We start from the raw sequence: 12745 nt of genomic DNA on the forward strand, positions 1-12745 counted from the left end.
GAACCAGTTCAAAATAATTTTGTTTATGTTGAAAACAGAAAAAAAAAAAAAAGGAGATTATACATGACAAAAAATATATATAAACTTGTATATAGTGCAGAAGATACGAAACGGTCCCAGTGTGCAAGTCTGAACCAGATTCTAACAGTTCCAGATGTAAAACTATTTGTGAAAATTTTCTGATGGTTCTCGTGTGCTGATATGTAATTTATATTAATATTTGTTGCGGTTTTGATTGCTCGTGTTAGTACCAGCAGTTTGGAACCATAAACATTCGCTGATTTCAAATGAAATCAGTGAGAAATTTCCAATTTTATAAAAAATTCTTAATACAGATTTACAGACTAGATCAGAGAGCCAGTACAAAAAAAAGATATATTGTTCTTGGGTTTAACCCATGCATCATTTACAATTAAACTTTAGAAGCAATTACACAGCTACTAGCTACCCAATAACTATATGTTTAAAATATAAACACACAAACCGGACACTAAAATTGAATAAACAAAACCAGGTTAAAACAAACGAATATGTACACACTTCTTCAAAGCTAGCTAGTCTTCACAAAGAAATTTCAGTAATAAAAAATAAGTCGCTTGAATCTGTTCCTGCTTCTTGTTATTTCATGCATCTTGAAAGTATATATTATTTATCTAAAGAACATGCATAAAATTACAACAACAAGACTAAATCTCCACCTATACCTAAATAAATTAACAACAAATATACCTAAACTTATATAGACAAGATAATACATGGCCGAGAGCCGATCACAAAGCATTGTCAATTTGTCACAAACGGGCAGCCTCTAGATAGAGGCGATGCTGGTTGGATTCCTCTCTCTGTAGTTTGAGATCGTCATGCTGCTTCTTAATGAACGCCTCGGCACGTTGAGATAGATCATCATGCAGTATCACAAGTGCATCTCTCTTTCTCCACCCCTCCACTCTCCCTTCCACCTTTACGACTTGCTTCTTTTTTTTTCTTCCTACGGCGGATGAGTTCTTTACCTTTGCTTTAGGATCAACTCCCTCGAGAATTTTATCATGTTTCACACTTTTCTTAGTTAACTTTACCGGTTTTGCATCGCCACTCGTCAGAATTGCATTCCATGTGTCATCAATTGACATGTTCCCTGTATAAAAAGAAGAGACAAATTGAGTACATTTTTTTGGAGAATTTCATCATAATTTATGAGATTTGATCAGTATTTTCAGAAAAGCAGTAGTATGGTCCAACATCTTATAACAAAATATTGTATAGTATATAGCTAGTATTGCATATTTAAATTAGAAACTTATAGCAATTTATAATGTTTTAATCTTTTTGTTTCATCATAGGCCATGGCATAATACTATATAAATGAGATGATGCTGATTTTAATTATATTTAATTTTATCAGAAAGGAAGATAATTTAAATCACAGCCTTCAATCTACAAATGTTAGAACTAGTCCAGCTAGGGAAGATAAAATAACAATGAAAATATGTTTGTTATAATTAAACCAAAGCATATATATATATATATATATACCTTCCTCATCTGAAGCCTCCATGCCAGCATGTACATTTCGATTTTGATATGAAACACTTTCTATGATTACTACTTCAGGATTTGGTTGCGGTGGTGGCGGCGAGGTGATATGTGTTTCTAGCAGTGCAAAACATTTTTTGGATGTTGGTGCACCAAATTTTTTTTGCAGAGATAAGCTGGGAAGAGAAAATAGAGGCTGAGAAAGACTACGAAACGAGAAAAGAGGTTGAGACAGAGAGATACTAGCAAAGGAGACGAGAGGTTGCGAAAGGCTAGGGAAAGAAAAAAGAGGTGCTTGTATTGTATGTTTTGAGTTGTTCCGATGCAACAAAAAGAGAATTATTACGAGGAGATTTAACAGGATCCAAAGAGGAGAATAGATGAACCGTTTGCATGTTGTGTCTAGTAGAAGGATGCATCTGGCCATGGAGAGAATTACAGTGGCCATGGTTTTGGTTGGAGCTACTGATACCATGGCCAGTGATTGTATCATCTCTTCTTAATTTAGTTGGAAGATAGAGGGATGAAATGGGAAAGAAATTATATAGTAGGAGGATAAAGTGGAGTGTGATTAATTAAAATTCTCTCCATTTGGTGCTATAAATTGAGAAGCACAAACTTTTCATTTCATTTTAGCTCATTCAGACACTTAGATTTTTTTTTTTCAAGAGAAAGATAAAGGTCCAACTCAATTTCAATATTTATAAAAAAAAATTATTCAAATTAATTTCAAATTACATGTAATTTTTTTACACAGAAAACATTATCCTTTACTATTATTAAAAGCTGATTCTGTAAATAGTTTCTCATCATTTTTGGCTAAATAAAAAGGTTCAAACTCCACTAATTTAATAGTGGCCAAAGATCAATCGTGGTCGATCTATTTTTTCATTAATATATATACTGATCCAATCGAGTCGCAATACAAGCAATTTAAATCATTAAATGTTTACAATTATTTTTATGAAGGAAATAGGGACATTATATGAATATAATTTATTGACTCATCACTACTTCAATTCATAAGAAACTTCAATAAAATTAATATTTATTTTGGATATGATAGCTCTTGTTATATATTAGCTTCAGTCTCTCGTAAAATTGAGATGATATGATAGTGCATGGGAAGACAAAAGCACAAGTACCCAAGACTTAATTCTAAACATATTATAAATTAAAGACTTTACATATATATACTGCATGGGAAGACTTCCAGTTCTAATAAATTAATGGAGATGATATGATATAGTAGAGCATAGCACGACGCGCGACCAGACGAGATAAGTCAATGCGGATCTAAAAGGAAAAGTAAAGTGCAACTGATTTGGATAGATGGAATCCGGGTACTAGCTAGAATTCCCACGAAATTAAGATCGGAAAGGAAGCTTGAATTCCTCGAGTTGGTTAAGAAAACCGTGTCTACAGAGATTACGTGTACAAAACAATGCACACAAACTGCAAGTTGCGACAACCTTTTGTTCTAGATTCTCACAATCACATGTATCCGGCACAAGATTGACCAACCATAGAGACCTTTGTGTCGGCGTTGTCATGCTCTCACTATGTCATGCATGCTACCTCACAAGTTCCTCTTTTTTTACTTGCTACCGCGGAATTTTTTGGATTATTTCGGGAAAAGATAAGGGAATTAAATGTGTGGTTCTGTTTTTTTTTTTTTTCCAAGTTTCTATATTATTTATTTCTGTGCTTAATTCAATATTTATATATTTTTTTAACCAATATAGTGTACATAGAGCGAGGTTATTGTACTGTGCATAGCACATATCGATCCATACTGTGTATCACTATATTCGTTTCAATGTTTAAATAGTTAATATGAATTATATTAAACATAATCTCTATAAAAAATATATTTGCAGACTAAATTTTTATATTTTTATGATATTTTTATTATTTTTTTTAGATATGTAGAAAATCATTATTTTTGAATGGTCTAAAATTTTTAGATCAAGTGATTTTCAACATACGTACGTATCTAAAGAATGGCAAAAAAGTTGTTAGAAAATGTAAAATTTTGTTTACAAATGTATTTTTATATGAATATTATATTAAACAGTTCATATCAATTATTTGAACTTTAAAAATAAAGATATTGATCCATTATATATGGTGTAACTTGTGCTATATGCATAATACCATAGCCTCACTCAGTCACAATTGTATATATACTAGCTGTTTTTTTAATAATAATTATTCATGTGACTTATTTATCATCATTAACAAATTTTGAGAATTGTAACTAACGAAGTAGAAAATGCTAAAATGGACCATTTAAGTGTATACGAAAATAAAATTTTAACGCCTACTGTTCAATAAAAAAAATTAAAAATACATAGCCACACAGTATATTCTTTTATTCTTTCCGTTCGGAACCATCATGTTCAAATCTAGTGTCCAGATCAAGCAAAGAAAACACAAACCGTCACGTGCGTTGAGCTATTCTCCATGCAAGTATGCAACCCGTGAGTGTTGCCACCTGGTTGGAGGAGTATTATTCAGTTTCATTGCAATTTTCTAATTTACACACACACACAGATGGGCTAACATGAGCCATGGAGTAAAACAAGTTTTTGCTCCATAGCACTATATTTTCATTTTGAAAATTTAAACAACCGATCCGAACTGCTCAATGCGATCTCTATATTGAAACGTGCTTGGAGACAAAATTTTATATTTTTTGGAATTTGTTTACTATTTATTAAGCCACCGTTGGATCAACAATTTTGTAAAATACTTAATAAATAGTAAAAAAATTCAGAAAAATATAAAATTTGGTCTCCAAGCACATATTAATATGGAGAACAAGATGAACGGTTTGGATCGGTCATTTGGATTTTGAATTTTAGATTTATGGCCCAATGCACAAACCCCTCAATGCATTGCAATGCACCATAGCCCATCTATATATATATATATATAGTAAGGCTATGCTACTTCATGAATTAAACGAGCTATTTTAATTCACACTCATATCTTTAGTTTCGAAGTCCAAATAGTCGATCCAAACCGTTAGATATTTAATCTATATTAAAATGTGCTTGGAGACCAAATTTTACATGTTTAATCTATATTAAAATTTTGCATCTTAATAAATAGTAAAAAAACAATGATTTTCAAACCATCTTAATAAATAATAAAAAAAATTTAAAAAATGTAAAATTTGGTCTCCAAGCACATTTTAATATAGATTAAACATCTAACGGTTTGGATCGACTATTTGGACTTCAAAACTAGAGATATGAGCACGAATTAAAACAACCATTTTAATTCGCGATGTAGAGTAACCTTACTATATATATAGAGAGAGAGAGAGATGGGCTATGGTGCATTGCAATGCACATGCTTCCTTGTGCATTGGACCATAAATTACCGATTCAAAGTCCAAATGACCGATCCAAACCATTCATCTTGTTCTCCATATTAATATGAACTTGGAGGCCAAATTTTATATTTTTTGGAATTTTTTTACTATTTATTAAGCCTCTTTGAAAATCGCCGATCCGGTGGTCCATAAAATTTTACTATTTTTTATTGTTCACCCAGATTTTCAGATTTTCAAAGTGACTTAATAAATAGTAAAAAATTCTAAAAAATATAAAATTTGGTCTCCAAGTACATATTAATATGGAGAACAAGATGAACGGTTTGGATCGGTCATTTGGACTTTGAATCGGTGATTATGGTCCAATGCACAAGGATGCCTATGCATTGCAATGCACCATAGCCTATCTCTCTCTCTATATATATATATTGCACACACACATATATACACATATATGTGCATGTGTGTATCTGTATGTGTGTCTATATGTGTGTGTGTGTACACACACATATATATGTGTGTATATATACATATGTGTGTGTGTGTGTAAAGAGAGAAAGTTGGGCTACAATGCTTCATGAAGTAAAGCGGGTGCTTTATTTTACATTGATATTTTGCAATTTTAAAGTTTAATACGTCGATCCGAACCGTTCAAGTTGATCTCCATATTAAATTGTGTTTGGAAGATGCAAATATTTTTTTTAATCAATGGAGAAACCGTAAGATGACAACTTGCCACCTTACCCTCAAAAAAATTGGGCTTGGAACCAAATTTTATATTTTTTGAAAATTTATTACTGGTTTTTTCAAATTTTTGAAAATTACTGATTTTTTAATTTTCATTGTTATTGTATTTTTTTCCTGTTTTTAATATTTTGTGATGATATTTCAAATGAAATTAATATATATTAAAAAAACGGGATGACACGTGCTGGCACGATATGTTAGCACGTTAATTATTTGACCCTTGCCACATATTTAAAAGGACGATTTGCTTCAAAATTAGCCACCCAAAAGTGAGGGCACGAGGGATTGACGGAGAGGTAATATTGTCAGTTCATTTTTAAAACTCCATATAAATCACATGCATGATGAATGTTAACTTGAGTTGACTGACTTTACTGATTAAGTGGATAAATACGATAGATTAAAGGTGTTTAGGGGGATATATGATATATTATTAAGGAGTTAATAATGAGTAATAAATATGAAATGAAAAAAGACTTTGATAAATGTTTACTTGAGTTGACTGACTCTTTGTGTTAGAATTTATTCACAACAACTTATATTAATAATTTTGATTAACACTTTCTCTGATAATACTAGAAAATAGAAAAACTAATTATAGACATATTGGTTTTCTTATAAATTGACGAGCAGACTCGTCACGAGTTAGATTCAGCTCAAGATCAGCTTGCCACAATTATTGAGCGAGTCGAGTGAGTTGAGAGTAAGAACCCAAGCTAAAATCTTAGCTCAAGACCACCACGACCCAGCTCAAAGCTAAAATCTTAGTTTCTAGATGTAGAATATTCATCAAATAATTGAACCTCGCTATGTTGATTTTTCTCTGATTAATTCTTAAGTCTTTCTTGTTGCATACAAGTCACAAATTCAGTCAACAGTGCTAAGAACAACATCTCTTGGACCTAGTGTGTGAGCTTTTAATTTATAACAAGGAGAGATACACATGATAGGAAAATAAAATACAAAAATTGTCAGTTCATTTTTAAAACTCCATATAAATCACATGCTTGATGAATATTAACTTGAGTTGACTGACTTTATTGATTAGGTGCATAAATACGATAGATTAAAAGTGTTTAGGGGGATATATGATATATTATTAAGGAGTTAATGAGTAATAAATATGAAATGAAAAAGACTTGATGAATGTTTACTTGAGTTGACTGACTCTTTGTGTTAGAATTCATTGACAACAACTTATATTATTAATCTTGATTAACACTTTCTCTAATAATACTAGAAATAGAAAAACTAATTATAGACATATTGGTTTTCTTATAAATTGATGAGCAGACTCGTCACGAGTTAGGTCCAGCTCAAGATTAGCTTGCCACAATTATTGAGCGAGTCGAGTGAGCTTAGAGTAAGAACCTGAGCTAAAATCTTAGCTCAAGACCACCACGACCCAGCTCAAAGCTAAAATCTTAGTTTCTAGATGTAGAATATTCGTCAAATAATTGAACCTCGCTATGTTGATTTTTCTTTGATTAACTCTTAAGTCTTTCTTGTTGCAGACAAGTCACAAGTCCAGTCAACAGTGCTAAGAACAACATCTCTTGGACCTAGTGTGTGAGCTTTTAATTTATAACAAGGAGAGATACACATGAGAGGAAAATAAAATACAAAAATTGTCAGTTCATTTTTAAAACTCCATATAAATCACATGCTTGATGAATATTAACTTGAGTTGTCTGACTTTATTGATTAGGTGCATAAATACGATAGATTAAAAGTGTTTAGGGGGATATATGATATATTATTAACGAGTTAATGAGTAATAAATATGAAATGAAAAAAGACTTGATGAATGTTAACTTGAGTTGACTGACTCTGTGTTAGAATTTATTGACAACAACTTATATTAATAATCTTGATTAACACTTTCTCAAATAATACTAAAAATAGAAAAACTAATCATTGACATATTGGTTTTATTATAAATTGACGAGCAGACTCGTCACGAGTTAGGTCCAGCTCAAGATCAGCTTGTCACAGTTATTGAGCGAGTCAAGTGAGCTGAGATTAAGAACCCGAGCTAAAATCTTAGCTCAAGACCATCACGAGCTAGCTCAAAGCTGGACCGAGCTGGCCTATTAACTTACTGGACTTTATTATATCACAATCATACAAAATTGAAAAAATAATAATAATACAACCCATCAAATAAAACATAGTTCACATCATAAATTCATTTTCATAGCTTGAGCAGTACTCTTAATTCAGAGGTAACTAAGCGAATCAACTACCATAAATTGAGTTTGCAACTAAATTCACACATATCAAAATACTAATTCTCCAAATTCATACAAATTTATAAATTCATACTTAGATCGAATTGACTTGTTAGCTCGCAAGTGAGCTAGAGCTTAGCTCAAACTTGTTAATACTGAATTGAACTAGTAGAGAGCAGCTGACTTGTTAACAGCTCAATCCAATAATAAGCGAGTTGTTAATGAATTAGTTAAATGTGAATCACAATCAATCTACAGGCTACGAGATTTTTTGCCACCCTATTGTCCCCCCAACTATCCACCTCATTGTTTTTTAATCATAATTATTTATTTATTAAGTGAAATATATAATTGTTAACTAGTAAATTTAAATTGGTTATATATAAGTTTACATAAATGTATATAAAACTATATTTAGCAATTAATAATTGTGTATCTTCACTTAATATGTTGATTATTGTGGTTAACAAATAAGGATATGAACAATTAGGCGGATATATAACAGCCGAATTTTTTTAGTTAGCATTTAAAAATGAATAATCAAAATTTGCATGACATTTGAAAAATTGTGAATCTTAGAAAGCACGCAAATTTAGTTAGCGCATCGCTGAGAGGCGGTACGCAAACTCGATTTCATGAGCACCTATTTTTTTAGTTCGCAAACTAGGTCTGATCACACTTTACTGGTGAGCAGACTAGGTCTGTTTTCCAAAAAAAATTTTTTAAAAAAAAAAATTGAAGTTTTGATACGAGTGTACAAAATTTCAGCACCACATTTATTTTATACAATGATACATCGATACACCGTTAACATGATTAACCCGGGTTTAAAATATGAGTGCGTCACCAATATTTTTGTAATAATACATCAAGCATTGTTTCAAAAACTCTAAACATGCATAACTTTTAATAGAAAATTCTGATTTCACTGTATGACTGCTTTTCGAAAAGCTCACGAAGAGATCTACTACAATACTTAAGTCCAACTTAGGACGGCCATGTTTCAGTGGAAAAAATATTGTTTAGTGTCTCAAAATTCGAATTGAAGTATTTTTGATCCTCGATAGTGGTGTAGTTTCCTTTTATTTCAAATAGAAATAGCTCTTTAAAGGACTTTAATTTGACAATAACCAACGTACTAATATTTAATTTTCTTTTAAGTTGCATATTTGTCTTTCTGTATCAAATATCCATTTTAAGGTGGTAAACTAAAGGGTGCTCATACGTACCAAGTTTGCAAACTAGAAAAGGATGTATATGTACATACCTAGCTAGTCTGAGCACCGGTCTTTTTCTGATATTCATGCTAGTTTTCTGTTCCCGTAAAAGATCCGAGATTTTCCAAATATTATACTACCTTGATTTTCCAAATATCATAACATGTGGGAGGACATTTTCTTCCTTTTACTAAAGAATAATACCTTGATTTTCCAAATACCATAACACGTGGTTGGACATTTTCTTCCTTTTACTAAAGAATAATATCTAGGGTGAAAACAGAGCAGATACGAAGCGGACAGTGTAAAAATCATATTAATTTTTTTTAATATGAATAAGAATCAGATCGATATTTAATAAAATAATATAAAAATATTTAAAAAATATTAAAGTTCATAATATTTATCTAATTATAATAATAAATAACAATCTTTTTTTATAATCTATATTAAAATACATGACATATATCTACTATTCGGATACAGATAATTGAACGTAAAATCATATCAGTATCCATATCTACAACGATATTCGGATATCGGATATTTACATCTAATTTTTTTAGTATAGATCGAATATTATCCATGCTGTTTTCACCCCTAATAATATCACATATTTAATTAAATCCAGATGACAAAAATAAAAGAACATGTATAAACAATTAAATAACTGTTAGCAAATGTTATAAAATAAAGATAAAGAAAAATAAACAAGAAATTGTGAATATAATAATATATAAGATAGTTATACCTTATTTATATGTTTTTTATTTATTTTTAGTATCGTTGTTAATCAAATTAATATTCATTCTTATTTAATTGTTAATCAAAATTTATTTTAAATCTTCTACTAATAGAACTCTGTTGATAATATATTATAAAAGAAAGATAAAAGATAAACAAGAAATGACAATTCAACATTTTATTGAAGTATTGATTTGGAACTATAACTACCAACATAAGGAAACCAATAAAATATGATTTTAGGTAGGGACATAAACTAACTCTTTTAGTTGGTAACTTGTGATAAATTATGGATAAAGCAGCTTTCTTTGTTTAGAAGGTAATCTTTCTAATTAGTGGGTTAGTGGAGATGAGCTTTTATGAGATATAATAGCTTGAATTGAAAATGAAGCAAGCAACCACACATATTTAATTATTTATTTTCTAACTTAAACTTTGCATGCTACAAAACCCTTTTTCTTTTTGTTTAGTAGTGATATATATAGCAGTTCGAAATTCACATTTGTAGTAGTCGAAAAAAAATGAAAATTAATGCATATATATATGACAAAATAAATTGGATAGAAAACATTAATTGTAAAATAAAGTGGAGTCAGAAAACAATATAAAATGGAATAAAATTTAAAAATGAGGATGAGATATTTTTATATATTTTTTAAAATATTATTATTGCTACCTTGTTATGTCCTATTTAATTTCAGACAATTGACATTATTCCCCTGCGCGGAGTTTAGATCTTCTACAGTAACCCAATTTTTTAGTTCTGGACCAACAGATTCAAATCAGACCGTTAAATTAAAGGGACCCGCACAACAAGAATGAGATACTTTTCGTGAGGATAAAAAAATGATTTTTTGCGACGGACTACTTTCATTGTTCAGCTTTTTTTTTTGCGACGGTACTTTTTGCGATAGACGACCGTTATAAAAGCTTTTTTTTCCTCGCAAAAAGTGTCTACTTTGTTGTAGTGCCGTGCGCTCCACCCATGGGCCGAGTTGGCCCGGATTCGAATCAGACGGTCCGGATCTAAACTCAAAAATTGAGTTATTTTAGGGGATCCGGACTATCATAGGGAGTAGTATTATTGGGCTTTGAGATTCGTGCCAATTAAAAAAAACGGTACAGATCAACTAATTGTAAAAGACTCCCTTATCAGGTATTGGAGAGGATGTGAAAGTTAATTAATTTCAGTGTAAAATTCCTCCAGTTCAGATGTTGAGTCTTTAAATTAATTATTGCTGAGGAAAGAAATTTGCATGAAAGTGATAGGGAAAGTAAATAGTGATGCCCTGATTTTGATTGATCCTGCTAGTAAGCACTGGGTCTAGGAACTATGCATGTAGACAGCAAATCTGTGGTTATCATATTAATTGTATTAGACAAGACAAGATAGATAAATAGTAGCCTGACAGATTAGTTAATTGACATTTTATGTTGGTGAATGTCATGGAAGATATTGTCTACCTACACAATCATGTACTATGGCACCTATTGCCTATTAGTCCAGTCAACTTAATTAATTAAATAATATGTAGTCAGTATTCATACCCTGAGACTCAGTCCATGAAAAAGAAATATACTGTAAACTTATTTTTTTTTTTCAAATATCTTGTACAAGAAGATACTAGGCAGGTACACGTTAGAATTTTAAAGCGCATTTCCTTTCTACTTATCTCTAAAGATATTTCCATGTACGAATACTTAATTAGTAGCTATATGGTTACTGATTCAACAAGTTAATTACTCCCAAATGTTAGGTACGTAACCTGTATAAGTATATGTTTTTTATATAATGAAGGAATTGGATTTTGACAAATTTTATCTAAATTAGTAGCTATATGCATGGTTACTGATTCAACAAGTTAATTACTCCCAAATTTTTTTTTTATATATAATGAAGGAATTGGATTTTGACAAATTTTATCTAAAGCCGAGTTTAAAATGTCTAATCTGCGTTAAGATTTGTGCAAATGGGTTTAAAACTTAATAAATTAAATGCCCCATAAATCTAAATTGTTTGTGCGAATTTTAACACAAATCAGACGGTTTAGATCGAGTTTTGGATAAAGCTTTGTCCAAAGGTTTTTTAGACAAAACCCCACCCTAAAATAAATATTGAAATCCTCAAATCACTCTATAAATATCTATTAAATTATAAAGGTGATTTTTGTTCCAATAATACATTCCTTCGCATAAAGATATTGACAAAGCTAATTTGGCTTCACGCAGCACATAGCCAATAGAGAAAATTAAAAAGTTATATAATTAGTGCACTGTATGAAGCCTACACAGAATGCCAATATCTTTACCATTTCCTGTCGTAGAAACTCATCAAAAACTAGCCAAAGGGATTTATTGTGGAAAAAACGAGAGAGAAGAATTTTAAATTTGATGGCATATATGCATGATCTCAGCCATCCAATTTAGATTGTCTAGTCTAGATTAAGGACGAGTATATTAGCTGATGTTTGGTTGTTAAAAATCTGATCTACTATGAAATAGATCGAAGGTTTTCTAATAATAAAAAATAAAATCAGATTTAAATTTCTTAGAAATAAACAAATGAATCTTGAGATATAAGAGGGCGGATTTTGTAATGCCGTCCTATACTTTTTTTTTTTTATAGGCCCGTCCTTGTGTGAGATCGTGTGTGTGTGTGTGTATAACTCGCTTGAGATGCAACTTGTGTCTCGTCCTGACTAGGATCAGACTTTAAAATACTGATTAGTACTAAATATGAACCACACAACCCAATTCTTTGTATTATTTTAAAGACTTAATTGTGTAGGAAAAATGGATAGGGAGGAACAAATAATATCGTATTTCTTCCTATATTTCAAAATTAATATGTTAATTTTTTGATAGATTTAAATTCGGTTTTAGTTTATATATATATATATATATGTTTTTTTCTGTGAAATAGATGATCA

At 30.7% G+C, this 12745-nt stretch overlaps 1 protein-coding gene across 2 annotated transcripts; it reads right to left on the reverse strand.

The window, feature by feature from the left end:
- Window positions 1-352: 352 nt before the first annotated feature.
- On the reverse strand, window positions 353-2053 carry LOC144557546 (uncharacterized). Of its 2 annotated transcripts, XM_078306127.1 has the most exons (3): window positions 1767-2053; window positions 1534-1709; window positions 353-1135 (listed from the first exon to the last, which is right to left on the reverse strand). In XM_078306127.1, the coding sequence occupies exons 1-3, from the start codon at window positions 2024-2026 to the stop codon at window positions 792-794; spliced, it is 780 nt and encodes a 259-aa protein (XP_078162253.1). In that variant the 5' UTR covers window positions 2027-2053; the 3' UTR covers window positions 353-791. The 2 variants fall into 2 exon arrangements, with proteins under 2 accessions (XP_078162253.1, XP_078162251.1); XM_078306125.1 differs by having other exon boundaries at window positions 1534-2052.
- Between the last annotated feature and the right edge of the window lie 10692 nt (window positions 2054-12745).

Source organism: Carex rostrata, chromosome 7, assembly GCF_964058835.1.
Source record: "Carex rostrata chromosome 7, lpCarRost1.2, whole genome shotgun sequence".
Lineage (NCBI taxonomy): Eukaryota > Viridiplantae > Streptophyta > Magnoliopsida > Poales > Cyperaceae > Carex > Carex rostrata.

Excerpts from the sequence above, each read along its gene's own strand:
- LOC144557546 (XM_078306125.1), bottom strand. The coding sequence starts at position 2,026 with ATGATACAATCACTGGCCATGGTATCAGTAGCTCCAACCAAAACCATG. Across the intron at positions 1,136-1,533 it reads GGAGGCTTCAGATGAGGAAG|GGAACATGTCAATTGATGAC; the intron begins GTATATATATAT and ends CTTTTTATACAG.